The sequence below is a fragment of the Camelus ferus genome, chromosome 22 (assembly GCF_009834535.1).
Source record: "Camelus ferus isolate YT-003-E chromosome 22, BCGSAC_Cfer_1.0, whole genome shotgun sequence".
In the NCBI taxonomy this organism is placed as follows: Eukaryota; Metazoa; Chordata; class Mammalia; order Artiodactyla; family Camelidae; genus Camelus; species Camelus ferus.
In genome coordinates this window covers 21,883,781-21,911,672 of record NC_045717.1, presented here as the reverse complement: position 1 = coordinate 21,911,672, position 27,892 = coordinate 21,883,781, and the positions used below count along the sequence as shown (strand labels likewise).

Below are 27,892 nucleotides of genomic sequence, written 5' to 3'. Positions count from 1 at the left end.
ATCCAGGGTCACTATCCCCCCTCATCACCCCAGGGCCAGGTGCTAGACAACCAGAGTCAGCACAGTGTAAGTGCCCAACATTAAGCTTTTGATCGCGGACGTCCACCATAAATAAACAGTTCGCCAGCTGTAGAACAGCTACTGGCAACACAACCCCCACGGTTATCTGGCGCCCCGACCCATGGAAATTCCCCTTTCAAAAAGCCCTGGGGATACACACTGCTATATATAAAATGGATAAACAAGAAGTTTTGGGGGGAGGGTACAGCCCAGTGGTAGAGTGTGTGCTTAGCATGCCCAAGGCCCAGGGTTCAACTCTCAGTCCCTCCATTAAAAACAAATTAATAAAAAACCTAACTACCTCCCCATCCAAAAAAAAATTTTTTAGAAAAAAAAAAAAGTTTCTACTGTATAGCACAGGGAACTATATTCAATATCTTGTAATGACCAATAATGGAAAAGAACCTGAAAAAGAATCTATGTGTATATATATATATATATATATATATAACTGAATCACTTTGCTGTACACCTGAAACTAACACAACATTGTAAATCAGCTATAGTTCAATTTAAAAATTTTTTAAATTAAAATTTTTAAAATTAATTTTCTTTTTTTCTTGTTTGAGGCGGGGAGGTAATTAGGTTCACTTATTTATTTATTCACTTGATGGAGGTACCGGGGATTGAACCCAGGACTTCATGCATGCTAACCACGTGCTCTCTCATTGAGCTATACCCTCCCACCTTTAACTAAAAAAAAAATTTTTAAAGCTCTGGGGAACCTGGATAATTGACCCCCTGAGTGACCTGTCTTCCCTTCCTGCACCCTAATTCCCGCTCTTATGCTTTAAATTCACCAGTAAAGAATGAACCCACGAAACTCCCACCTTAGACTCTAACAAAGGCAGAGCCCCAGGTCTGGCCTCCCTCCCTTCCTCCCTCCCCGCGATCATGCTGCAGAGCCCTCAGGGACCTGCATGTACCCTCCAGGACCTGTGAGTAATAGATCTTGTCCCTCAGAGATCCCTGACGGGTTCTGCTGAAGTACATCCTGCGATCATTATAAGACAGAGAAGGGCCGGTCCAGCCACAAAGCTGGCTCCAATCAGTCAGGAAAGGGCTTGTGGCAAGTAGGAGGTGAGTGCCCCAGGCATTGCTCTCCGAGAGAATCCCTGATGATGGGCCAGACAACAGTCAGTGAGGACCCCCCCAGGGCTCCCGGAAATTATTCAAACTAGTCATTTCCCTGCCTGTTCACCCTGCCTCACCCATTTCTTCTGGTGGAAACCACAATAAAAGCTCTCGCCCATGTTGTTTCCTCTCCCCCCTGCCTCCTATCTGACCCTGGTGCTTCCCCGGGTAGCCCTGCATGGCAGGCTCTGCCCCTCCTTCTGGGCTCTGTGAGTAACAAAGCATCTTGTGACTGTCCATCATGTTCTGATATGTTTGCCTCATTGTACCTGCATCACATAAAGCCTACATTTTGAAACAGAGTTGAGACCAACCAGCTTCCATCTCAAAGAGGAAGAAGACCTGACAGATGAGGGGGTCTCCTGGCCCAGGACTCCAGGAGGCATTGCCCCAGTCCTTCTCCTCTTCGCAGAAGCCTGTCCTACGGCCCCGCCCCTGCTGTTCCCTGCTCTGGATCCCAGGGAGCCAGGGGCAGAGTGGCCCAGCAGGCACCCAGGGCTGGGTCCCCAGCTCCTACCTTTTATGGCTGGGCGCTCCACCACAGAGGAGGGGCTGTAGCAGAGACCCCCAGGCTACCCTGGCAGAGGGAGACAGAGGCCCAGAGACAGGCAGACGATGTGAAGTAACTTTAATTACCACCCTCAGAGTAGGCAGCAGTAGGGGCTAGGGGCAGCTCCTCGGTTCTGGCTGTGGCATGTCCCCCATCCAGGCTCCTCATGTCCAGGGGAGGGTCTGGATGCTCTCAGCCTCCAGGGCCACATCTGCAGGAGCTCAGGTACTCAGCACCACGTGGCCAGAAGAACCCAGGTCTTCTCCTGTTGAGCCAGCAGCCACTGTGTGTGTCCCCATACCTGGCATAGTCGGAGACCAGAGATCTGGTGGCCAGAGCTTATCCTCAGAGCACTGAGGTCATCCTCTCTGAATGCAGAGACCCCTTCACAGCCACCAGCAGCCCCAGTGAGGACAGGCATCCCTGGGCATAGAGCCGCAACAACACAAAGAGGATGGCAGCCGCCAGACCTACACTTAGCACCACTGTGGGGGAAGAGAGACAGGAGTGGGTGAGGGGGTGGCAGGAGCCTCCCCCAACCACCAAGCTCCTACACATGGGAAAGGAGAGTCTGCAGCCTGTCCGCTCCCAGGAGCAGCTGCTCCAAGCCCCAGGAGGGGGAGGGACTGTTCCTCTTACCAGCAGCTGCAATAACCCCATAGGAGCTTCGGTTTCCAGACTGAACTGAGTCCTGGTCCTTGATAGGGGTGACTGTGGAATTCCTGAGATAAGGGATACTCTCCAGGGTCACAGAGGTCCCCATGGACGTGGCACTCCCTTCCTGGAGGGGCTTGGTTCCTGCAATAAGTCCAGGCACTCAGGTGCTGCGGAGGGAGCCCCCAGGACCTGGGAGGATGAACTCGTGTTCCAGGTGCCCAGGGCGGACTTGGGGGCTCACCCTCCGTCCCAGACTGAGTGAGGATGGTGCGCCCTGCTGCCCGAGGGTCCCCCCACAGCCCCCATGGGAATGTAGACACAGGCAGACACACGTGTCCACACTCCCAGCCCCGTCATACACTGGAAGGCGCTAGGCATCCCTGTCTAACAACCGACCCACCCCACGCCACAGGCACACACCACAGCCAAGCTCGTCACTGGAGTCAGAGCAGTCCGGGTGGCCATCGCAAAGCCATGTGTGTGGGATGCAGGCATCGCCCAGCGCGCAGTGCAGCTCCCCCTCCGGGCAGAGTGGGGGCCCGCAGTTGACATTCTTGTTAATGCCACCAGGGCAGTCAGCGAGGCTGTCACAAGAGCAGGCGCTGCCAGTGGGTGGCTCAATACCTGGGGTACAGGCTCAGTCAGGTCCCAAAACACCCACCCAAGAGGGCCAGGTATTTTCCACTGCCCAGCCCCAGCAAACCCCACCTTCCAAGAACAACTGACCCCATAAGGCCCTCCCATCCTAAAGGTTCCGCCCTGTTTCTGCTAGCCCCACCTTCCAAGGACCCACCTCCCTGTAAGCCCTTTCTTCCAAGACACCACTAACTCTGCCTCCTTGTAAACCCACCTCTTAACCCGGAGATCCACACCTCCCTCCCTCCATGCAGGCCCCGCCCACCCCGTCTCCACCTAGAGTGCCTTGCCTGAAAGCCACACCCCCTCCACAAGCACCTCCTCTCCGTGGCCCTGCCCCTTGCAAGCCCCGCACCCCAGGGCATGGCCACTCACTGCACTCCTCCTCATCACTGCCATCTGGGCAGTCCTGGTCACCGTCGCAGCGCCACATAAGGGGTATGCAGTGGCCCTCGGTCCGGCACTGGAATTCGGTGGACGGGCACAAGCCTGCGCTGGGGTCTGAGAGACGCACACCAGTGAGCCCTGGGCACTCCGACCCCTCCTCTAGAAGCAGGCTGTGACCACCAGGAGACAGGTCAGGTCCCAGGAACTACACTGGTGGTCACCCTTTGCTCAGGACACCGACTTGGCTTGGAGCCGAGCAGTTCACAGACACACTAAGGGCCCTACATGGGCAGATTCTACCGCCATGCCCATTCTGCAGAAAGCACTTAGGAGAGGTAAGCCCTAGGCTGCAAGCTGGCGGCAAAGTCAGGGTTCGAACCCAGGTCTCACTGACACCGGGGTCTTTACCCAACTCCAAATGGCCACATGGTCTCCCCAGGAGGCTCTCCAAGTTCGGGGCTTAAACAGACTGGGGGAGGGGCCATCTCAGAGCCTGTCCTGGCTGAGGTCCACGGTCAGGGTCAGGAAAGCCTGTTTTATCCCAGCTGCTTAGCAAAAGGGAAACTGAGGCCTTGGGTAGAGGACCTGCTTAGTCACCATGGCTTGTTGACTCACCTGCTAAATTCCTCTCAGATCTGACTGCTTTCCCCATCGTGAATGCGGAAACTTCTCCCCATATTCCTAACCCCATCTCCACTCAGACACCAGAGACCTCTCAGCGTCATCCCATTCGGTCACTCATCTTTGCCTCCCCTTTGCTCAAAACCATCCCTCAGTCCCCTGACTCTCTCACAACCAAACCCTACATACATCCTCCGTGTGGCCAGCAAGGTCTGGCCAGCCCTGAACTCTTCCTAGACCTCACCTCCTCTTCTTCTCCCTCTGACCTGGCCTCCTTGCTGCTTTTCCAAGAGACCTGGCTGGATTCCACTCCAGGGCTTTTGCCCATGCTGTTCCCCAGCTCAGGACACCCTTTCCTCCCTTCCCTCTGCAGTTCTGATTTCCTCCTCAGACTTCCCGTCTCAGCTTATTTCCTGGGAGGGGTCTCACATCCCATCTCAGAGACCACTGAAGCTCCGCCTCCCATTTAGAACAATAGCCCTTGAACTGGTACCCACGTAGACAGGACACTAAGTGGTGGTTAGGACCATGACCTTTTGATTGTAAGCCCAAGGCAGTGCCTAATGATAAATGGACCCAGATCACACCATGGTCTGGGACGAGTCCAGGGGAGATCTGAGCCTTCCTGGACCCCTAAGCAGAAGAAACACAGAAGAATTTTGGAAGCTGGGCCAGCACGCAGGAGTCTTGGGACAGAGGAAGGGTGTGGCCTTTATGGCTTCCTCCTGGGGGCAGCAGAGCTGGTGCCAGATACCTGGCTTGGCCCCAGCCTAGCCGCACTCCATTAGATCCTGGTCCTCCTACCCCATCCACCACAGGAGCCCAAGCCTCCAAGGCCCCCACTCCCCACTGCCAGCCCCTCTGCAGGCCGGCCTCCAGGCCCAACTGCACCTGTGGGTTCCATAGTCCCTGAGCTCTGTGGAGCGAGGAGGAGCCATGGACAACCTGGAGCTGACTTCCTTCCCTGCCCACGGGGGTCTGGCGGCCGACAGGTGTGGCCTCCTCTCCAGACCACTCTAGCCACTCTCAGTGGCAACCTCTAACCTCCCTCCCTGGCCTGCTGGAGTGTGTGTCCTGCAAAGTGGGCAGCAGAGCAGAGGGGACCCAGCCTCACAGGGCTGTGGTTTGGAGCCACCAGTGATTTCCCTTCCCAGCCTCAATTTCCTCACCTGTTAAAAGGGCATGCTAGGAGTCCCTACCTCAGTGTCCTGAAGAGAAGAGACTGCTTGTGTGTAAAGAGTTTGGCACTTGGTTAAGTGAGTCTTGCCTCCTTGAAGGAACCAGGAACATTTAGCCTGAAAAGGCAGGGGCTTTGGTGTGAGGTGGGGATAACCAGAGAAGACGGGAACCCATGGAGAAGTGGCTAAGTGTGTGAACCTGAGCTCACAGCTGAAAGTCAGGGGCACCTGTGAGCACAGGGAGGTCACTCTAAAGGTCCCAGCTGCCTCTGGGAACCTCCGAGAGGGCCACCAACATCACTTAGGCCAGGGTGAACTTGTCCAAGGGCTTGGGGTCACGGGAAGGGAGACCTTTCTTTGTCTAAGGTCGGAGGAGGAAGGTGCTGAGATTGGGAAGGCGGGAGACGGTCACCAAGGGAACTCGGCCACAGGGCTCCAAGCTCAGACGCCAGGGCAAGGAAGGCTGCAGGAGGTGCCGGGTGACTAACCCCGTATGGTTGGAGTTTGTACAACCAGAACGTGCAACGAGATTTCCTGCCCACTCTGGGGTGAAGGGCGGCTTAGAGGTGACAATGAGGCATGACAAAGCAGGGCAGGTATGGGGTGTGAGCAGAGCTGAAGCAGGGTAGTCAAAGGTGGGCAGAGCAACCCAGCGGGAGGATCCCCCATTTGGGATAGCTTGCAGGCGGGCCAGGTGCCCCTCAAAGCCGCGTGAGGGGGGAATGTCCGGGACAGACGTGCAGCGCAGCCAATGATGAGGCGTTGCTGGCGGGCGGGGGCGGAGCTAGGCTACTGGAGTGGAGGGCGCGTGGACTGCACGGAGTGCACTCACCTGGGGCCTGGGTGAAGGACCAGGTCGGGACCGAGGTCGGGACGGCCTCACCGCCCAGCCCGAAGCCGAGCAGCAGCCGCAGCGCCAGGCCCAGGGCTGTTGTCTGCCGCACTCGGCCGCGCGCCATCCTGCCGCTAACCGAATTGCCCGGCCCGGCTCCAGCTCAGGCCCCGCGCGGTCCCGGGCGCTCTTGTATCTCCGCGCACGCATGCGCACAGGTCTGAGGCGGGGCCCGAAGCCAGAGGTCCCCGGTGGCCGCGAGCTATGGCTACCGTAAATATCTGAATACGGGGGGCTCACGATTTGAGGCTCTCTCCCACTTTTCCCAGTGTCAGGGTACATCGAAAGGTATGCAGCCTATTTTAAATTAGAAACTTCTGGAAATGCACACAAATTTGCCGGTGTCTATTTAAAATATTTAACCTTCCAATGCATCCTGCACCAAATGTTGATGCTTAGTTATCCTGTTTAATATGGCAGCCACTCACCTCAGGCACTCTCTATCCCCTCCCTCCCCCTGCCCCCCCTGCTTCTTTTGTGCACTTGACTTTTTATTTTACATTTTTTAAAAATTGGAATATAGTCAGTTTACAGTGTTGTGGCCATTTCTGGTGTACAGCATGTTTCAATCATATATATACGTATATATACTCATTTTCAAATTCTTTTCCATTATAGGTTACTACAAGATTCAATATAGTTCCCTGTGCTACACAGAAGAAACTTGTTTATCTGTTTTACATATAGTAGTTAGTATCTGCAAATCTGGAACTCCCAATTTATCCCTTCCCATCCCCTTTCCCCCCTGGTAACCCTGAGTTTGTTTTCTGTGTCTGTGAGTGTTTCTGTTTTGTAAATAAGTTCATTTGTGTCTTTTTTTTTTTTAAGATTTCACATCAGTGTTATCATATGGTATTTTTCTTTCTCTTTCTGCCTTAGTTCACTTAGAATGATGATGTCTAGTTCCATCCATGTTGCTGCAAACACCTGACATTATATATTTTATTTACTTCCTTTGGTTTATTGTAATTCCCCATTAGAACGTCAGGCCCAGGAAGATGGGAATGCTGTGTTGCTCCTTGGAGCCCCAGTGCCTAGATTAGAGCCTGATGCATAGTAGCCTCTTAAACATAGTAGATGAATAGATGATGGAAATGTCCAGTTCTTGGCTTTCATCCTGGGTCCTCTGTTCCTTGAACAATCGTGGATCTCCTCACCAACACTCACTGTCTCTTGGTCCTTATAGACCCCCTCCCAGAGAGGTGTGTCTTACACTCTACTTTTGGAGCAAGACCTCCAAAGGTAGACTGGATTTCCTCCTCTCACACTCATTCCCTAGGCACACAAAATACAAACCTTCTGAGGGTTTTTTTAGTCAACTGGCTGCTGTATGTTCTTCTGGGAAATAAATATTTTATCTACAGCTCTGCCCTCAGGAGAAGCAGCACTGCTGCCAGCAGGGCCCCCGCACAAGTCACTGTCCTCAGCGTGGAGACATCTGTGCAAGTGTTCGCTACCCCCAGGTTTCCTGTGAAGCAACACTAAAAGGTCCAGATTTTCACAGAAGGCGCTCTATTTGCAGGTTGATGGCGTGCTTACTATTCGAAAATGTTGGAGGTTAGAACTGCTATTTGTATATCATGATCTCCAATTCCCAGGAGCAATAGGGTAAGAGGTAAAAGTGCACTGGCGCAGAGGCAGCCGGAAAGGGCGGCAAATAGGACTGCCCACCTGCGGGGGGGGGGTTGGGGGGGGGAGTGTCCTGCTCCACCTGTGAGGCTCAGGTTGGGACCTGGGGCCCAGGGAGGGATGTTGAAGAAGAAACTGACAACGTGTAGAGGTTGAGTGCAGACGCATCCGCGGCTGGGTTAGGAACCAGCTCTCAGTGAGCTGAGGGGTTTCCTGGTCTCCCCACACTGGAGGTGTCTGCCTTCATTCCTTCTGCACCCCCTTTCCAGATTTCAAGTCTGGGTCATGAAACTTTACTCAGAAACCTTTGATGGCACGCCTTGCCTGGGGTCTTTAGATGTCCCCCAATGTGACCCTCCTTGTGGCCTCTGCACACTCTGCCCAGCCTTCCTCTCTCTCCTGATCTTACTGAATCCGATTCGTCCTTTGTGCCAACCAGAATCCCACCTCCTCCAGGAAGCCTTCCTAGGGGCTTTTTCCTTCAGATGAGCATTTAGCATCTGTACCACCTATTCCTGGGGCACTTATACCTCTTGCCTAGAACTCTGACTCTTCTCCTGCCTTGCTCCAAGCTTGAGGGTGGGACGGGCCCCCACAACATTCCCCACTTGAGGCCACTGCGCAGCTCCCCTTCACTCCCCACAACCAGATGGAGGTCACTTCCTCTCTTGGGCTGACTCCGCCTTGCCCCCCAGGCTGGAGCACAATGGTTTCTGGCTTTCTGGCTCAAGGTCTTCCCCACTGGTCCCAGGTGAGCCTTCCATATGAGCCACCTCATTGTCCCCTACTGTCCCTGCTGAGCTGAGCGGCAGGGTGGTCAATGTCAGGCGGGAGATACAGTGAGAGGGGGCCGGTGACTGTCCACGTGAGCCTTGGCTAGGGGAGTTCTCCCGAGTGGGAGAGGGGAGTGAGCAGTGTCTGTTCCGGCCCCCTGGCCTTTCCAGTCAGTGCTCCACAAATACCCTGAGGTCCTGGAACCCACTCCGCTGTTCTCGTGGTGAGAGCCAGTCCCTCAGGGAAGGGGTGGTGACATCTCTGTGCCCAGTGACATGTCATCCTGGAGCTTGAGAATCATTGTCCTCCCCTGCTCCTGGAGCTCTCATGGGATTGAGATTCAGCACCAGCGGGGAGGGCAGAGCTCAGTGGTAGCGTGCCTGCTTAGCATACATGAGGTCCTGGGTTCAATCCCCAGTACCTCCATTAACTTAAATAAGTAAATAAATAAACCTAATTACTTCCCCCCAAAAACAAATAAAAAGATAAAATATTTAAAAAAAAGAAAGAGATTCAGCACCAACTTTACCCTGAAATCCAAGTAAGCCTGTGGGTCCCTTCAAAAGTAAAAACAGAAGCAATCCTGGAGAACTCAATATACATTTTTATTATAAATTACATCACGTTCTCCCCAGAGGGAATCCAAGGAGTCCACGGAGGGGGAAGCACTCAGGTGGCTCTGAGGGCTTAGCCAGGTACCCCAGGGCACAAGGTCACAGGTAAGGCTGATCCTTGGACAGCTCCCATCTCTTTATGGGAGGGGCCGGCGTCACCGCTTTCTTCTCGGGTACAGCCGGGCTGGAAGATGAAAACAGAATTCAGTTAGGCCCAGGTTCCCAGAGAACCGTGTGGAGGAGTCCGAGGGAGACCCCTGCCCTGGCACAAACACTTCTGCTGAAGTGGTGGATTGGGAGGCCAGAGCACTCTCCACCCAAAGGGTCAGCTGACAAGCCCCCTTTCTGCCCTGAGCCCATGGTGAACCCCCACACCGCTAGGCCTGCCCTGCTCTTGGACCCAGAACCACTGTGAAAGGCTGGGCTCCTCCTCCAACACCCCTCCCCACCTGCACCCCACTCCTGCTGCTCTGGAACAACACACTAGCAAAAGGGCTGAGCAATCAGGTGACGCATGTCCCTGCTCCTCCTTCCCTCGAGTACTGAGCACCTGCTATGTGGCAGGTACTACAAGTGGCCTCCGTCTAATGGGGCTGAGTCGATATGCAACTGGATAATACACCGTTTGGCCCGTGGTTGGCCCGTGGTGAGCCCCAAGAAGACACTGTGCTGGCAAATCCAAGGCATGTATCTATCCCACCCCCATCCCTGGCCCCGGGGCCTAGGCCTGCACACACTAGAAGCAAGAAAGGAGAAGGGGCAGGTGGGTGGGATCTCCTCTCGGAGGAGTCCCCCAGGAGCAGGGGTTCCAGGGCCTCCCATCCCCCCAGGAGCCTGAAGGAGGTGGAAGAGGCAGAAGGCAGCCTCCCTAGGAAATTCAGACATCCCGGGGGCAGGTGAGGGGTGTGGGGGAGCGGGGCAGCTCACCGGAGCCTGGTGTTGGACTCTGGTGAACCTGGACATGGCAACATGGACAGTTCACTGAGTTCTAACTGCACAACAGGCCCCACCTGGCCTCATCACCTTAGAGGTCTGCTGCAAGCCCACCATCCCCATCTTCCAGATGAAGACACTGAGGCTGAAGAAGGCCAAAGGACTGGCCCAAGACCGCACCGCAAGTCAGCTCTAGAGCCCAGTCACCACTGGGGGTCTGGGCAAACTGGTGTGAGATTGTGATTCTGCTACCCGAGGGCTGTGTGGCCCAGGCAGGTCACTTGGCCTCTCTGGGCCTCAATTTCTTTTTCTGCAACAGGGGCCATCACTGCCTAACTCATGGAGTTATTAGGAAGTAGATGTGGCATTGACTCCATTCTAAGAGCTTACAAACGTTAAAGATAAGAATTAATTCTCATAATGACTCTGCTATAGACTAAAAGTCTGTGTCCCCTAAAATCCATGCTGGAATTCTATGCCCCCATGTGATGTTGTTAGGAGGTGGTGCTTGGGGAGGTGGCTCATGAAGGTGGAGGCCTCATGAATGGGGTTAGTGCCCTTATAAGAAGCCCTAGAGACCCCTTGCCCTTCCAAACACGTAAGGACGTGGCAAGAAGATACCATCTGTGAACCAGGAACGTGCCCCCACCAGCCGCTGAATCTGCAGCCACCTTGACCTTGGGCCTCCCAGCCTCAAACTGTGAGGAAGAATTTTCTGTTGTTTTGAAGCCATCAGTCTGTGGTATCCTGTCATAACAGAACTCTCTAAAGTAAACACCATTATTGTCCCTGTTTAATTGAGAGACAATACCTGAGGCCAGGGACAAAACTGGGTTTTAAGGGGCCTGAGGTTTACACAATCTTCTCTTCAAGAACAATACAAAATTACAAAAACAACGCTTGGGCTTCTTCCAAGACCCTTGAAGGGCACTTGGAGCTTCCTCTGCTTTGCAGGAAACCCACCCAGGCAGGCTAGGTAGGGGATTCAATGAGCTCTCAGATGAGAAGCCCCCAGCAGCACATTTCCTGCCACAGCTGATGCTTGATGGCCCTTTGCAAGGACATTTCCTTGCAAAGGACAAGCAGGAAAAAGGGCAGATGGCAGGAGGGGGGCTGTGGCCTCCTCACCTCTCTGCTGGCTTGCCGGACGCCAGCACCTTCTGCGAGGACATGACGATAGAGGGCGGCATGGCTTCCCGGCGGCCATCGCGAGTACAGTAGTAATTGTTGGAGATTCTGTGGCTGGGGCCCACAGGGAGCCTGGGAGGAGGCTGAGTCCTGAGGACAAAGAACACTGTCAGTGAAACAGAATGACAGTCATTGTCCCTGCCTGGCTGGCCTGGAGTGTGGGGTTGGCAGCCACTGTGATGTGCTGCAGGCCAAGGGGATCCCTTGATATGCTGCTGTGGCCACAGGCCTGGGGAGGGGCCAGTACCCAGAAGCAGGTAGGAGCCCCTGCACTGGATGCTGAAGCTCCCAGAGGACAAGGCCTCAGACTGCCCTACCCCACGTCCCTCACCTGCCCCAGATGTGGTGGGTATAAAGGACCCTTAAGTCTGGGAAGCCTCCCAAGGAAGCAGGAAGCCCAGACTGGAAACCCAGGTCTGCTCCCATCACTCCATGGCCCAGCTTGGCAGCTGGCCTCATGTTCACCTGCAGGGTCTCGGGAAGTGAAGGGGCAGGGGTCTAAGGCTCTGCCTACCACCTATCCAGAAGTCACAGTCAGTAAATGCTTGGGCAACAGCCTCAGACTTGGCTCATTCTGAGAGGGCTCTGTCCCCAAAGGCCAGGCTACAGAATCTCTGGGTTTCTAGTAATCTCAGGGACTCTCTAGAGAACCCTGCTGGGGACCAAGGCTTATTACTAAAAGAGCACTTTGTCCACTGAGGTCTCTGCTGCCACCCTGTGGTCACTAAAGCCAGAGGGGGAGCAAGCAGAGCTCTGTCCCCACTGGGGCTGAATCCTGGGGTCAACATACAAAGTTTGAGTCCTGAAAAGACATCGCTAACCTCCAAACAGAAAATAAGCTTCCCTGGAAACCGCTGCAGAGAGGGAAGGCAGGAGAAAAGTCATAAAAAGATTGGGTTTTCATTCAACTACATTTTTAACCAATGGTCTTAACCATTCTGGGTTTAGGAGTTTCTTAAAACAAGTGATAGCCATTGCATTAAGGGAAAAAAAGAGCAATATGGGTAAAAATAAAGTTTAAAAATTTAATAGAAAAGCAATATCCTAAATAAGTAAGGTCCTACTGTACCGCACAGGGAATCATAGTCAGTATCTTGTAACAACCTATAATGAAAAAGAATATGTATGTATAATTGAATCACTATGCTGTACACCAGAAACACAACATTGTAATTCAAATACACTTCAGTAAGGAAAAAGAAAGAAAAGCGTGACTAAAAGCAGTATCTTTTGTAGAAGTTAGAATTTACTTAACCCCTGGAATGCAGAGATGACCCTCTGCGGGAATGGAAGAAGCCTTCTGCAACCTGGCACTGAAAAGGTAAGAAGAACCAGCACCCAACAGAAAGGCCCAAATGAATTACTCAGGGGCATCATTTTCCTTAAAAATTGAAAATTTTACAAAACTGTCTCCTCAGCCAGGACACCAAATACCCCAGATGGAAAAGCAATTTAAAATTTTTGATATTTGGAATTAGGTACAACATGTAGACATTCACATAAATTTGGTTGTTTTAGTGCTAGTTTTCCGCCTTTCATGCCAACCTTCTCTGCTGCTTTACATATATATATACACACACTGTGGTCCCCTATTCCTCAGTGTTTCAGCCACACTGGCCTCCTTCCTACTCTGGCTCTTGTCAGGCTTTGCAGCCTTGACGCTGACTGTTCCCTCTGCTCAGAATGTTTTTTCAACAATTATCCTTTGGCATTTCAGGTGACTCAAATGTAGATCCCTGAAGAGCCCTTTCCTGACCGCCTGACCTAAGGTAGCCACCCTCCAGCCCATCTCATTTTGTTTTGTCTTCAGAGCATTCCAGAACAATGTTTTTCATTTGCTGTGTTTATTTCCCTACTATCTTATGTTTCTCCCTCTCCGTTGATATGAGCTCCATGAAAGGAATGCGAGTAAGAGTTTGTTTGTTCGCAGGGGTATCCTCAAGAGCTGAGGACATAGCAGGGGCTTGTAAATATCAAGTAATTTTCAAACTCGAATGGGTTTGAAATTGAGACACCGCTGGGTTCAAATCCCAGCTGTCACTTTCTGGGTTTTGAGTGACTTTAAACAAATGATTTCCTCTCTGCAAATCTCGAATACTTTCATCTCTAGCTTGGGGATGGTAACAATGGCAGGCCCACACTGACGACTGCAAATCACGCTCAGGACTCCCACACAGAATTCATGCCCAATCTGGCCGTTCCAAGAGCAGCTCTCTTCGACATAGTCCAGCATGATTAAAAGCAAACTTCTGCCTCCACAGCCAGCTAGGGGTCTAGGGGCAGGATTTCGGCCCAGCGTTCCAGGGTTTAATAAAAGGACACGGGTCTGTTTTTGGTGGAGGAAGGACATTGGCTGGATTCTGGGCAGCGAGCGGGGCCTGCTCACCGCTTGGAGATCTCCTGGTAACGTAGCTGCAGCTTCGCCTGCAAGTCTTGCTGTGGGAGAAAGAGGAAGGAGGTCAGGCCGCAGGGTACCCCAAGAGAGAAGGCCAGCGAACAGGGGCAGTTCGAGGATGAACAAACGAAGCGGAGGCGGGAAATGGGCATTTGGCGACAAGGATATGAGCCATGGAGGTGAAGAGGAAAGCTGGAGGCCAGGGCCACAAAAATCCAAGGCTAAGAAGGTACAGGACTAGAGAGAACCCAGGCCTGAGTGGGACCCCAGTCAAGAGAGAGCCAAGGGCTGGGGATGGGGGTGGGTGTGTCTCAGGCTGAAGGGGACATGAGTCCGGGATTCCGGGCTAAGTGAGGGGTCCCGACCTAGAGGAATCCTGGCACTGCACCCCAGAGATGCAGGAAGAAGGTGAGTGGTGGGACCAGGTCCCGGGCTTACGGAGCCCGCAGCCCCCTCCCAGTGCAGCCCTTCCCACCCCGCGCACCCCGGATGCCAAATTCCGCAGCCACTGGATAAAACGGGTAGCGGACGCCATCTCCCTACTCCACCGAAGGGCACCAGTGACGTTTCTACCGCGAGGACTGCTGGGAACATGGCGTATGGTCTCGCGAGAGCGGGGGGGGCGGGGCTCAGATTTCATATAAAAGGTCTCTCCGAACCACGTGACTCCTCTCCGCCCGACCGCCGCCGCGCCGCCATCATGGACACGAGCCGTGTGCAGCCCATCAAGCTGGCTAGGGTGAGGCAGATGCTCAGATTTGGGGACCTGGATGAGGAAGGAGGGAGTAGAGGAACCGAGTGGGCAGGTCTGACGCAACCTTCTTTCCCCCAGGTCACCAAGGTGCTGGGCCGGACCGGTTCGCAGGGACAGTGCACTCAGGTGAGGGGTCGGGAGTAAAGGAGTTCGGGGTCTGAGTCTCCGAAGATGACTCTTTCCATCCTCCAGGCCCAACTCCCTGGTATCTGAGAACCGACGTCCCCTTTTCCCCAAGGCTCACGGAGGGTCCGAAGCTTCACCAAGGCCCTGCCCTCCCGGTCTGAGCTCTGTCGACCTCATTCTACGAGCTCTGACATATCTCGTTCTCGAGATTCAGCTTATCCTAACGACCACTGTGTGGTTCTACGTCCCTCACAGTTGTGCTGCCGTCCCCGACGGGCCCAGAGCGGCAGTTGTCTCCCCTGGTGGCTTCTTTTGGCCCTTGAGAGCATTGTTCTTCACGTTTCGGGCCCTCTTCGGCTTTTCTCCAGGCCCAGCCTTGCCTCCCAGCCTCAGTCCCCCTTTGTCTCTGTAGACACGTCCCCTGAAACTAAGTTTGCTGCCCATCCCACGGTGCATATTCGTGGCCGACTGACTTCTTCCCTTCCCGCCGCGGGCCCCGTAGGTGCGCGTAGAATTCATGGATGACACGAGCCGCTCCATCATCCGAAACGTGAAAGGCCCCGTACGCGAGGGAGACGTGCTGACCCTATTGGAGTCAGAGCGAGAGGCTCGAAGGCTGCGCTGAAATTGTGGCTAGTGAGTGCATGACTGGAGTGAAAAACAGCGGGTCACCGTTAGACTCTTGGTTGGTGGTAGGGAGGTTTATCGCCATGCCCACGGGTGAGGGACTCTTCGTGGTGGGATGTGTAGGAGGGGTATGGTTGGCAAAATAGGGGTTACCAGTTGAGAGGGCTGGGGCTGTTAAGCATCTCATGGTTCCATTTGTTTACAGGGTCCTGGATGTCTGGGTCTGGCCACTTGGCCCACAAGGATGATCTCCTGACTGTTAGTTAATAAAGCATTTATATTGTATGTAAACTTGGGGGTTTTGTCTGCATTGTCACTAGGCTTATAAAATCCTCCTGTGGGGCCGCCGCAGGTGGGCACTGATCCACCCCGTGGCGAGTAGTTTTCCCAACAAGGCATTACTCTTTGAGGAGAGAGAGAACTATGTGTCATGGATCTCAACACAAACTGAGTTAGGAATGTTTTATTAGGGTAGAAGGCTGGAGAAGTGGGTGGACTAGGGTTGTATCACTTCTCAGCCCCCACCTCACCCTGCAGAGTTCCAGGTGAGCCCCTCTGGCCACTGAGCCATCCCAGCCATCCTTTTGGTCTAGGGCTAGCATCTGGATGCAACCCCTGGTCCCTGCTATGCCCAGAGGCTGAGGTGGGGGAGGGAGAGGTCTCTCCCCCATTCTGGGTTCAGCGAGTCAGGCCAGTCATTGAGGCTGGGGGTCCTTTTCACTGTCGCTGCATTCTCCTTCACCAGGCACGGCCATGGGAGAGTCAGGGGACAACTGGTGAGAGAGGTTGGGAGAGGGGGTCCTGTATCCTGCGAGCAGGACACTGTGGGTCCCAGCCCCTGGGACTCGGACGTTTAACCAAGTGGAGGGCTTGCCTCTCTCCACTGATCCCTGCAAATGAAGCAGGGACCCCACCTTTTACAGCGGAGCTTGAATCCTGCTTCTGGCCCATCTGACCTGGAAGAGGCACTTGACCTCCACTGCTCCTTTCCCACATCTCTGCAGGAGAGTGCAGGATGGGCAGCCTGACTGGATGAATTTAATTCTGCAAGTGCTGAGAATAGAATCACCTGGCACTTGCCTTTTGAATATAAGCCTCTTCCCCTTGGGGACAAACTAAAGCCCCCAGACCAGCCCTTCCTGCCTGCTGCTGGCAAACTCCTTGTTCCCATCCTGAAGCTGTAACTTGCAGGGAGTCTGCATCCTCTTCCCCTGCCCTGCTTGACTCCAAAGGCTCCCCTGTTCCTTTGCTGTGAGCCTCCCTGGGGGCAGTAGCAGGATCCACTGACATGAAGGTCTGAGCTAGGTCTGACAGCCTTACTTTGACCTTAGGTCACGTCCCCTCTGGAGCACTCAGGCTCGGGACCTGTAAAGTGAAGGTGTGTCTAACTCTTGGGCTTTCTTTAGGTTGAACATCAAGTCCCAACCACACGAGAGAATTCAGACCCAGGTTTCCCACTCCTGGAGCACACTTGGTATCCTTGAATGTGCAGCTGGGAAACTTGCACATGGCAGCGGGGCTGCACTCACCAGGGGACCAGGCTGGCCAGAGCTCAGGTGGGCGTGCAGCAGAGCGGCCACCTCGTCCTGCTCAGCCTCCAGGGCAATGGCCAGGGCACTGGTACCTTCCTGAGGGAGGATGGGGACAATCAGGTTCCTGAACCAAGGCACGGCTACCCCACCACCCCCACACCAGCCCTGTGGTGGCTCACATTGTCCAGGAGGGCAGGGTCGCAGCCTGGCTGGGCCAGCAGCAGCCGGACAGTGTCCAGGCGCCCATACTCACTGGCGCACATCAGCGCTGTGGCCCCATCTGCATCCTGTGCATTCACATCTGCCCCACACGCCAGGAGGGCTGCTACCATGTCCTGGCGGCCATGGCTGATGGCCAGCATGAGGGCTGTCTGTCCTGTCTGGGGAAGGAGGAGATAGGGCTGGTGTGGGCTCTTAGGGCGGAGGAAGGGAAGTCAGGGATATTTGGCTCCGGAAGTGGAAGTGACCCCCCCAGACTCAGGTTCAGGGACAAGGTGTCTGCGCACCTGGCTGGCCTTGGCGTTAACATTGCCCATGCAGAAGAGTCTCTGGACCACGACCATGTCCTCATCTTGCCCCACAGAGGTGAGTGCAGCCAACATGAGGGCCGAGTAGCCGGCTCGGTTCTGGTGGTCAACGTTGCAGACCCCTTGGGGAGAGAAGGGGAGCAATCTGTCAACCAAGGAGAGGACACCCCCAGCCCAACCTAGTCCGCTTACCTCCCTCCAAGCCTCAGTCAGGTTCATCATCTGTTTCGATTGAAACTGGTGAGGCTTAGGCTAGAGAGAAAGAGAACCGGCTGAGAGTTAACATTCAAGAAATGGAAGAGTGACTTGAGGTCAGAGGGAGACGTCAGGAGGCGAGGTGGGTAGTGGTCTGACCAGTAAGAGGTTCCGGGGGATACTTAGGGAGGAAGGGGAAGCAGTCTGGAAGTGGAGATAAAGAACAAGGACACGGCTGTGTACGGGCCCTTCATTCCAGGGAGAGGGGAAACAGCCCCTATGTGCCGGTGCACTGAGGGCTCAGGGTCCTGGGGAGGGGTTAGGTGGAGGGCCAGGCTGACGCACATGAGAACCAGAAGGCCCACAGCACGGTCTGGGGAGTTGGAGCTGAGGGTGGATTCAAATGCAGGGAATAATGGGTCCAAGGAACCTCGGGCCTCTTGTGACCAATGTCTGTGTCTGCCTTGACACCTGCCGCAGGCCCGTCCCCAGCCCTCTTTATTAAGATAGGAACTGCCCAGAAAGTATCTTGAATTCATGCCTCATCCCCTCCTCCCAAGCCACAGCTCCCTGTCCATCCCAGAGCAGCTGTGCTCTTCCTCCTGGTCACCAAGACCTGCAGGGATGGGACGACGGATCTGTGTGTTTAGGGAGGTAGCATGGGGGATACGACAGTGGGACCTGCCTAAGCCTGCAGTGACAGTTGAGAGGCCTCCAAGGGCAGGCCCTAGAGGGTACTGAACTTGAAAGAGGACACCCAGGAGAGCAGTTGGCGGGCAGTGTATCTGCTGTCCACTATCACCTTTGCTGTGAGTCCCACGGGGGAAAGCAGTTGTATGTGGGTGACCCACCCCCATCCAGTCACTGCACTGGTACCTAGAAGCCTCTTATACATGTCTGTGGGCTCAACAACACCTGGGTGTGTGGATCTCTGCTCCAGAGGGGAAAATGTTGAGGCAGGTGTTGGAAATGTGTTACAGTGGAGTCAATGCAGGGCCTGGTGGTGGACTGTGGGCCTGGTGCCCCATCCCAGGAAGAAGTCACAGCCCTGACCAGTGAAGACTTCCTCTGGAGGATGGAGAGGTGGTGGCTGGATACTGGGGCTCAGGGAGGAGGTGAGCACCAGGGCTGAAGATCCAGGAGCAGGAGGCGTGGTGACCATGGGCTGACCTATATGCCCGGCCCTGTTCTACTTGTGTATTATCACAGTTGCCCAGGGAGAGAGGTGTTGCATACCACGTTTCACAGATGAGGAACCTAAAGCCGGTGGGATGAAGTAATCCCCCTAAATTTCGGTCTTACCTCATCCCAGAGCCTGGAATTCCCTTCCCCTTAAAAGTGAGAGGCAGGTCAGGGCAGATCTTGGAGAGGTCAGTCTCTCCACAGTGCGTCATGGAACCTCCATGGAAGAGCCAGCGATGCCCTCTGCCTGGCCAGCCCTTCTCTGCAGTCTCCCAGCTCTCCCAGCCAGGACCTGCCCAGATTCTCCCTTCTGTGGCTCCCTATTGCTTGGCGCCCTCCTCCTCCCTCAATGCTGACCCGTATCCAGCAGCAAGCTCGCGATGGCCAGGTTCCCATGGGACACGCTGTAGTGCAAGGCTGTGTTCCCGTTGCCATCCGCCAGGTTCACCACGTGCTCCAGCAGCTCGCGTCCCAGGCGCCCCACCGCGCCCAGCACCCCGGCCACGGGCTCCGCTTGAGAGCGCCGTTGGCTCGACACTCGAAACCACTCCTGGGCCACCAGGCGCGCTGCGCCCTGCCAAAACGGGGTGGGGGTGGGGGCAGACTTCAGCCATGGTCCAGGGCGCGATGTCCCAGAGGCTGTAGGGGCGGGGCTGGGAACCCAGGTAGGAGAGGATGGTCACTCCGTGTCCGAGGAGGGGCGTGGACCCATGGGGCTGCACCCTCTTGGAGAAGTGAATACCGTCACTGTGGGTACAGGGCTTGAGGGGGCAAGAGTGTTCCCCTTCTGGGGAAGAGCCTGTGGGAGAAGCTGGAGCTGAGGAAGGCAGTGAGTGCATGTCTCTGGGGAGTCCGGGAGTGGGGCTGGGGCTTGAGGTGGACCCCTTTTGGGAAGTCAGGGAAAGATCAGCGCTCCCTTAGAGAGCCTGGGATCCGTGGAGGTCCCTGGTGCGACAGAACTTGGGACGCTCCGCCCCAACTCTAGGGAACCTGATGCACTTCCCTAGGTGGGTGTCAGAGGAGGTCCCTGTCAGGCCTCCTGTGAGGGGCTCTCCTGACACTCACGCTGTCGCGGGCGACTCCACGGGGTCGGCTCAGCTGTCGTTGCAGCGCTGCGCACGCCTCCCGCAAACGCGGGCTCAGCTCGCACCTACCGAGGAGACAGACAGGGAGAGAGGCTCAGGCCGGGTGGGGGTGGGGAAAAGGGAAAGAGAGCAGCGGTCTCCACTCGGTGTCCCCGGTGCTCACCTCCCTTGCGCTCCCGGCTGAGGCTCTGGCTCTGCCTCGGGCTCGGGGTCCTGGGCTTCCCCGCAGCTGGGAGAGCCGGGGGTGCCTGAGTCCGATCCGCCGCCACTGTCGTCACCTGAGCCCGAGGAGCTGCTCCTCGGAGGCTTAGCAGCGCCGTCCTCACTGTCGCTGTTGCTGTCACCCTCGCTGGATGAGCTCTCATACCTGGGGGTAGGGTGGGAGGCGTCTGCTGAGCCTCCCCTGTGGGCTCGTTCTGGAGTCCTGCGAGGTGGGGGTGGCTGTCCCCATTTTATAGATGAGGACACTGAGGTTTGCCAAGACCACGCTGCGAGCGAGGGGCAGAGCTGGGATTCAAACCCGAGTCCATGTCCCCTCAGATGCTGCAATGGGCAGGGGGAAAGTGCTCACTCTCCGTTGAGGACCCCAACAAACTGCAGGCTCTTGGGTCCGGGGCTGGGTTGGGCGCCAGGTGTACCGTCTCTCCTCTTCATAATGGACTTGAGGGTGCCTAGCGGATATCACATGAGGACACTGAGTTCGAGTTCGGAGGCCGGCAAGTCAGGGCTCACCGAGGGATTCGGACTCACCCGTGGGCGCCACCGCCATGTCCCCATCTGTGGGTCCAGGCAGGTTCTCCTGCGTCGGAGCAGGGGCCTCCGCGGGGGTCTCTGTCTGCGTGGCCTTCTCGGCACAACCCCAGGGGGTCTGGGTGGCAGCCTCGCACGGCTGGGGCCGGGCCTCTGCCGCTGCCGCTGCCTCTGCTTCCTCGGCAGCCTCGTGGGCCTCCTCCAGCTCGCGCAGCCGACCCCGCAGGAGCTCGCTCACCCCGCGCTGATGCTCCAGGCTGGCACGCAGCAGCTCCAGCTCGCGCTCGGCGGCCGCGGGCAGCCCCAGCAGAGCCTCGGTTACCCAAGCTTCCGCCTCAAGGGTCTCGGGAGCTGCCCCCACGCCGGCCTCCTGGGTCTCTGGCACTGCCTGGGCTCCCGCCTCTTCCGTCTCCAGCATGGTCTGTGTGCCAGCCTCCCGCGTCTGGGGCACCCCGTCGAGGACCTGCAGAACGCCTTCACTGCGCCTAGAAGCCGACCCGTCGGGGCCGTCAGCCCCGGGGCTGGCCCTGGAGCGAACGCCGCGCTCAGAGGTGGCCAGGCGCTCGGTGAGCCGCCGGAGCTGCGCAAGCTTCTCTGGGCGCGCCTCGGCCTCCACGTCGAACTCCGGCAGCCGGCGCCCGGCTAGCAACCGCGCCTTCTCTGCGCGCAGCGCGCGCACCTGCTCTTGCAGTTCGGGCAGCGCGCGCGCCTGCTCCTCGAGCTCGCGCAAGCGCCGCAGCGCCACTGCCATCTGCTCGCGCACCAGCTGCAGCTGCGCGGGGCCAGGAGAGGCGGGGGCTGGGTTGGGGACCGGGCTGCTGTGGCCGGACCCGCGCGGGCTGCGCAGGCCCATGCGAGAGGGGCTGGGCGCGCGCTCCTGCGCCTGCGCCAGCTCCAGCAGCCGGCTGGTCTCCAGGAGAGTGTGCTCGACGCGCGGGTTGCGCACGGGCGCGCGGGGCGACAGCTGTGGCAGCAGCAACCCCGAAGGTGCGCCCGGGGAGAGTGCGCCCGACGCCCCACCGTCGTCACTGGCCAAGGACTCGCTGGATGTCCAGACTCCAGGGCTGCGCGCGCCCGCGAGGCCGGTCCGGGACGCGCGGGGGCGGCGCGCAGCCTGGGGTCCCGGAGCGCGGCGAGTGGCGGGGCCGCGCTCCAACTCCTCCACGTACTTGAGAAAGTCCAGGTCCAGGTGGAAGCCGTATGGCGTTTCCACCGAGTAGGGCGAGCTCGGGCTGCGGGCGCCTCCACTGGCACCGGGGCACAGGCGAGGGCCACCCAGGTCTGCAGGCATGACAGGGGCGGAGGGGGGCGTCAGACCTAGGAGACCTGGAGAGACTGGACAAATGGAGCGCGTCCCCCACCGGCCCACGACACACCCGCACGACTCCACTTGCACCAAACCCTGCACACTGGAGGCTTAAGCTCCTCTCTGCACCCAAAAAGTGCAATCATGAGTGCAACTGAGCGTCTGCTATGTGCCAAGCACCTTTCTAGGCGCTGCGGGCACACCAGTGAACAGGACAAGCATCCCTGCCCTCTTGTAGGAGGCAGGTAAATAAACACAATCATTCCACGTGGTGCTTAGGGCAATCATAATAATAACGATGAAACAGAGTAAATGGAAGAGGCAGGGTTTTGGCTCTGGCTGTCAGGGCGTGTTTCCTGCAGAGGGGACATATAAACTGAGCCCTGAATGAGAAGGGGGAAGCATCTGGGGACAGAAGGTTCCGAAAAGAAAGCAGCCTGTGCAAAGGCCCTGGGGTGGAGTGAGCAGGGTAGGGGTGAGGATGTCCGGAGCAGAGTGAAGGAAGGGAGCGCAGAGAGGAGCAGTAGAGGTGGGCTTTGGCCAGACTGTGGAGAACCTTCTGGGCCACCATGAGGAGTTGGAGTTTTATTCCACAAGTGAGAAGGCACCATAGGCAGATTTTAAGCAGGGCCATGACATTTTCCAATGGACATTTATAAAGGGACCCTTGGCTACTCAGCAAAGGATGGAATTCCAGGGCTGTACCACACCTGGGCACCAAGTGTGGATCTGTACACACTCACGTATCCCATTTTGCACACTCACCAGGCAGGTTCTGATTCAGGGCAAACTTGGCCATGTTTCTTGGAGTAGCTGCCAGACACACCCTGAAAAAGGCCCCCAGAGGGGTGAGTCGGGGGCTGGGTCCAGTCCTGCTGGCTGTGCCCCTGGGGTCAGCCTGGACTCTGAGTGAGTAGACCCAAGAGGTCCTCTCCACCCACCCACCTGCGCACAAAGGACTTCTCCTCCCTCCTCCCTCCAGTGGCCTTGAAACTTTGGAATGAATGAATGGGGGGACACCCCCCCCAGATGCCAGGCCTCTGTCCACTGGGCAGGAGGAGGCAGGAAAGATATTAAAAGGAAAAGAGAGGAAGGCAGTCAAAAGAACAAGAGTTGGGGAGGGGGAGGTGCATTCCAGACCTGCTGAGTTTTCTGTCAGTCCTTGGGGAAAATTTAGAAACTGATGCTCACAGGGGTGGAGTGCCAACCTTCAGAAGAGGAAGGTGAGAGTTGGAAGCCCTTTGTGGGCTCATTCAAAACTCATCTGGTCAGATTCTACAAACTAAAACAAAAACAAAAAACCAAAAACTGAATTTCTTACATTTTTTCCCTTAGAGTGCAAACAAGATATAATTGTACATCTGAATTTATACCAACGTCACTTGTGCGATCCTTTAGGAATGATAGAGAGCTGTGGGCCAGATGCACCAAGGGGATGCAAATCAGTGGAAACTAGGCTCCCTGGAATGTCTCTAGTGGAGTGCCACAGGGCTCTGCCCTTGGCTTGTAAGAGGTTGTAGTGGAACCACAAGCACCCAGGTTGTCAGAGCTGCGGCCGAGCTTGGGGCTAAAGGGAGAGTTACTCTTTGGGTGACATGATGGAGGCTCTAAGAAACTGAGGGAGGTTGGGCCACATCTATTAATGTGATATTTAATGAGGACAAATATCGAATCCAAAACTTTGATTCAGAAAGCACATGGTAGGAAATCTGGAGCTTTCAAGAACCCACATGAAACACCCTCAGGGAAGGGAAAGCAGCTTGTAGTGAGTGCCTACTGTATTCCCTGCCTGATTAAATGTAAACCCCACACATACAATCCTGCAGGCAGGATGGTGCCCCCTCTTCCAGATGGGAAAACTAAGGCATAAAGCGATGAAGTCAATTGCCTACGGGAAATGCCCTCAGAGTGGGCTCTGCTTATCTGGGGACCTCTAGTCTGTCCAGCCCTCCACCGGCAGGACCCAGTCTGTACTTGCCCTCATTTACTGCCCATCTGTGCTAACCACCTGGTAACCTTCCTGGTCACCCCTGCTGGCCTCTTGCATGCCTGATGACCACCTACATGCCTAACACCCCCCAGCCATTGAGCATCCATTGACCCACCTGACTCACTCTGCTCCACTGCAGGGGGAACCCTCCCTTTCACCAACTCTGTCCAACCTGGGTCCCTGACATTTCCCCCACCCCCTCAAGGCGGTGGGGGACAAGGGAGGGGGGAACTTCCAGTCCTGAAGCAGCTGTTTCCTGTCCCCTCACACGGGCGATGAGGGGCGGGCCAGCAGGGCAGCCGGTCATCACGGAGGACAGCCAGTACCTCTCAGGATTTGTTTTCAGGAAACGGCCAGGGAAGAGCTGGGTCATGGAAAAAAACCTGGGCTGGGGCCTAGGGGTCTGGGCCTGCCTCATGCACAGCTGGCTGTGCTACTCAGTGAAGTGTCAGCCCCCTCCTCCAGTGATCTGGTCACACCCCAATCTGAGAACCTGGGAACTAAAAAAAAAAAAAAAAAAAGACCAGCTGTGGACAATCCCTAAGACCCAGCCAGCTTGAGCAGCTGGACCCAGAGAATGGCCAGAAAAATGGGTGGATGCCCCAAGAATGATCAGTAATAATAACAACACTTTTGCCATTTACTATGGGCTGGCCTCTATTCTAAGCAGTTTATGGGTGTTAACTTAAAAAAAAAATCCTAGGTAAACCCTCTGAGGTAGGTTTTCTTATCATTATCCCATCCCCCATTGTGCATATAGAGAAACTGAGTTGCAGACAGAGACCCACCCAAGGTCATACACCAGCAGAAGCAGGATTTGAACCCAGGCAGCCCTGCGGGTGTTTCTGGCAGGCTTCACTTGATGGCTTTCTATACACAGCCCTCCCCTCCTCGGGAGGGGCAGGGAGCCCGAGGGGGTCGGCCTTCCCAGTCTACCGGTCCCTGAAGGGGAGAGCAGGCCCACACCCCGGCGGCTCCAGGGGCTGCAGCCTCACAGGAGTGGGGGCGTGCAACTGCCCTCCCCTCTACTCCGCTCCCTGCCCGAGCTGTCATGGCTAGATCCGGAGCCTCTGCCTGAGACCCCCTCATTAGGCCGTCAGAGCCGACGCCTTACGCCCCCACTCCCGCCCCAAGGGACTATTTCAGGACTCGGAGCTGTGATCACGAAACCTGGGGGCTGAGGGACTCGGCGGGCGGTGCTGTGCGGATCCCAGGCCTGGGGAGGGAGCGTCTTCCTGGATTGAGGCCCTGGCTAGTGGCACCCCAGAATGTTGGGGCGGGACTTTCAGACCCCTGAGGTTAGTGTAAGGGCGATGACAGTGGGAGGGGGAGGTACTGAGGTCAGCACCCCCTCATCCCCCTGTCCCCTCAGGACGGCCTCACAGGGACAGAGCAGTTTCCTCCAGGAAACTCCGCCGGGCGGTTCCATCCGGGCCCATTGTCTGCAGTCCCGGGGGCCGTCCGTCCCTCCCCCCAAACACCGTTTCCGAATCACCCCCCCTCAACATTCAGGTCCAGTGCAAGGGGCTGGCCCCGGATCCCCAAGCTGTTCGGGACTGACTCTGGGAAAGGGTCCCGGAGTCGTTTGGGGTGCTAGAGGGCGAACAAGCCCCCTACTTAGCTCCTGAAGGGCGGGAGGAAGGCGGTCTCACGAATCCAGAGCCCCCGATTCTGTTCTATGCCCACCTGGGGCTCCCAGTGTGGGAGGGGTCCCAGCCAGAAGGCAGGCGCCCGCCCCGTCGCTGCGCGCTGAGCCCGCAGAGGGGCTGGGAGGGAAGACCCCGTCCCAGTGGGTCCCCTGACCCCCCCCCAAGGACCCCATCGGTGCCCCGCAAGCTGGTGCTTTACCTGAAGCCGCAGCCCCCGCCGCGCCCGCACCCGAGCCCGCCCCCTCGAAGCTCGGGGACTGGTTATCAAGGCCTTGGCCCTAACTGACGGCCATATCAGCGAACCAGCGCCCGAGGCTCTCCAAGCTGTCCAATGGTGAGACGGGGTGGGCCGTGCTGGCCCTGCCCCCAGAGTTTGAGGCGGGGCTGGGGGCGGGGCCTGGAGTGGCGGTCCTGAGGGCGGACCAGCGGGAATTGGGAGCACAGCGCCCAAGTGCTGCCCAGCGCAGGGCTAAAGGGCTTGGATTTGATCCATAGGGGACAGGGAGCCACTGGAAGATTCTAAGTAGGAGAGTTACTCAGGAAGATTTGCGTATTTGGAAGATCTCCTTGGTGGAAGCTGGAAGGACTGCCTGGACCCTGGATCTTTCCCACCGCAGTGTCTTTGCACAGGCTGTTCCACCTTTCTGAACTGTTCTTCCCTGCACCTGTTCACTGGACCACCTTCTCCTACCTTTGGGGGCTCAACCTGTGTGTTCCTGCCCCCAAAAGCCCTAATGTTACACCTTCTCTGGCCACTATCTTTCCAGTCACTCTGTTTTATGCACCTAATAGCTATTTTCAGTCTGGAAAAGAAAAAAAGAAAACAAAAAACAGGAATCGCTATTATTTATTTATTTACTGTTTACCATCTGTCTCCCCATAAAGACAGGGGACCGATTGATTTTGGTCACTGCTTTATCCAGCGCCCTGGGCACACAGCAGGTACTTAATAAACGTTTGTTGAAAGAATGATTTGAAATTTAAAAGGGAAGAAAATTACATTGAACTCTTTAACCCATTTTGATATATTGTGACCTCAAATGACTCTGCAGATTTTTTTTATAATTAATTTAGCATTAATTGAGTACCTACTGCGTGCCAGGCACTGTGCAGGTCCTTGAGGGGAAATCCCTGCCATCCTGGACCTCAAAGCTGAGAGGAGGAGACAGACTTTCAAGCTAAGGTTTATGGCACGGGGTGAAAGGGGAGAGCTGCAGTCTATGGGAGGAGAAGGAAGGGTGCAAATTACTGACCTGGAGGGTCCACGGAGGCAGCCTGCAGGGGTGACACTTAAGGAACGCTACTCCAGGTAAGAGAAATTTACATGTGCAAACGAAGAGAAGTGGGAAGCACTGTATTTTCAGAACTTTGACTAGGTCATTGTGTTGGTGGTAGGGAAGATGGAGAGACAGGCAGAAGAGTGTGTCTGAAGCAGCGCAGACTTCATCTGATAAAGTGGCACCCATTGGAGGCAAGTAACTGCATTCCTACAATCCATCAATCTGTTTGTCCCAGTGCCAGTCAGTTTTAACTATTGTAGCTTTAGAATATATTTTAACATCAGATGCTCCACTTTTTGCACGACATCTGGGCTTTTACCATTGTCTTTTTTTCTGTTCCTTCCAGATAAACTGTAGAATTCTGTCGAGTTTCCCCTATAAAAACTCCACCTGGAATTTAAAAAGTATTTTTGTTCTACAATAAAATGCACACAGAGAGCCAAGTCCAAGAAAGCACATAAAACAAATATATAACTTAAGGAGTTATGGCTGGGCAGTTCTCAGCCAGGGTTGACTTTGTCTCTAAGGGGACATTTGGCAATATCTGGAGACATTGTTGATTGTCATGATGGAGTAGGGGAGAGCTGCTACTGGCCTCTGGTGGGTGGAGGCCAGGGACTGCTAAATATAAACATCCCGCAATGCATAGGGCAGTACCCCCACCACCAACAACCAAGAATTATCTGGCCTGTCAATGCTGCTGAGTTTGAGAAACTCAGCTGGAGGTGAACATCATCATAACGTCCACCCGGGTCAACAATAGCACATCGTCATCCACCCCAGAAGTCCCTCCACACACCACTTCCCAATCATGGAACCTCCTTGCTCAGTGAGGTAACCACTGTTGTGACTTTTTAAATAATCACTGCCTCTGAATAGCTGATCATGCAAGTTTGAGTCTCTAGACACCGTGGCTTAGTCTTGCCCCTGCAAAAAGAAAATGATATGTCTTCGAAGTCTTTTTTAATTCATGGGTTCCCTCTCCACCCCTCCCCTCCTTTACAGTGAGTCGATTGCACAACTCAGGCTGTTTGTCCTCATGCGTTTCCCTCAGCCTGGGTGGTGTTGATCTCATCCTCCTGCTGCACTTCCGGCATGGTCCTCTGTCACTCATCTTCCCTGAAAATTGGTAGTCGGTTCCAGAACTGAGGTCAGACTAGGGTTTGATTCCTTTGGCAGGATGGTGGGTGTTGCTGATCCCTTCACCAGCCGGCTTATAATCTGTCTCTCTTTGCTTGAGG

General features: G+C 55.5%; 4 protein-coding genes across 12 annotated transcripts; 1 reads left to right on the top strand and 3 right to left on the bottom strand.

Moving 5' to 3' along the window:
- Positions 1–1,805: 1,805 nt before the first annotated feature.
- CD320 (CD320 molecule) lies at positions 1,806–6,256 on the bottom strand. 2 transcript variants are annotated; one of them, XM_032466320.1, is made up of 5 exons: positions 6,056–6,256; positions 3,413–3,538; positions 2,822–3,025; positions 2,384–2,542; positions 1,806–2,229 (listed from the first exon to the last, which is right to left on the bottom strand). In XM_032466320.1, exons 1-5 carry the CDS (start codon positions 6,180–6,182, stop codon positions 2,090–2,092), a joined length of 756 nt encoding a protein of 251 aa, XP_032322211.1. In that variant the 5' UTR covers positions 6,183–6,256; the 3' UTR covers positions 1,806–2,089. The 2 variants fall into 2 exon arrangements, with proteins under 2 accessions (XP_032322211.1, XP_032322212.1); XM_032466321.1 differs by having other exon boundaries at positions 1,806–2,045.
- Positions 6,257–9,099: 2,843 nt separating this feature from the next.
- NDUFA7 (NADH:ubiquinone oxidoreductase subunit A7) lies at positions 9,100–14,234 on the bottom strand. The gene is made up of 4 exons (XM_006184890.3): positions 14,133–14,234; positions 13,640–13,689; positions 11,194–11,343; positions 9,100–9,316 (listed from the first exon to the last, which is right to left on the bottom strand). The coding sequence occupies exons 1-4, from the start codon at positions 14,181–14,183 to the stop codon at positions 9,232–9,234; spliced, it is 336 nt and encodes a 111-aa protein (XP_006184952.1). The 5' UTR covers positions 14,184–14,234; the 3' UTR covers positions 9,100–9,231.
- A 42-nt stretch (positions 14,235–14,276) lies between these two features.
- Positions 14,277–15,446, top strand: RPS28 (ribosomal protein S28). The gene is made up of 4 exons (XM_006184889.3): positions 14,277–14,387; positions 14,481–14,528; positions 15,031–15,164; positions 15,361–15,446. The coding sequence occupies exons 1-3, from the start codon at positions 14,349–14,351 to the stop codon at positions 15,151–15,153; spliced, it is 210 nt and encodes a 69-aa protein (XP_006184951.1). The 5' UTR covers positions 14,277–14,348; the 3' UTR covers positions 15,154–15,164; positions 15,361–15,446.
- Positions 15,447–15,603: 157 nt separating this feature from the next.
- On the bottom strand, positions 15,604–25,643 carry KANK3 (KN motif and ankyrin repeat domains 3). Of its 8 annotated transcripts, none has more exons than XR_004314406.1 (12): positions 25,571–25,643; positions 22,873–23,014; positions 22,498–22,559; positions 20,427–21,761; positions 20,248–20,347; positions 19,840–20,043; positions 19,657–19,741; positions 18,949–19,165; positions 17,194–17,336; positions 16,941–17,067; positions 16,685–16,783; positions 15,604–15,928 (listed from the first exon to the last, which is right to left on the bottom strand). XR_004314406.1 is itself a non-coding variant. In XM_032466250.1 (12 exons), exons 3-12 carry the CDS (start codon positions 22,529–22,531, stop codon positions 15,851–15,853), a joined length of 2,496 nt encoding a protein of 831 aa, XP_032322141.1. In that variant the 5' UTR covers positions 22,532–22,559; positions 22,873–23,014; positions 25,571–25,643; the 3' UTR covers positions 15,604–15,850. The 8 variants fall into 8 exon arrangements, 5 of the variants coding, with proteins under 5 accessions (XP_032322141.1, XP_014414914.2, XP_032322144.1 ...); XM_032466250.1 differs by having other exon boundaries at positions 16,867–17,067; XM_014559428.2 differs by having other exon boundaries at positions 16,867–17,067; positions 20,427–21,707.
- Positions 25,644–27,892: the final 2,249 nt, after the last annotated feature.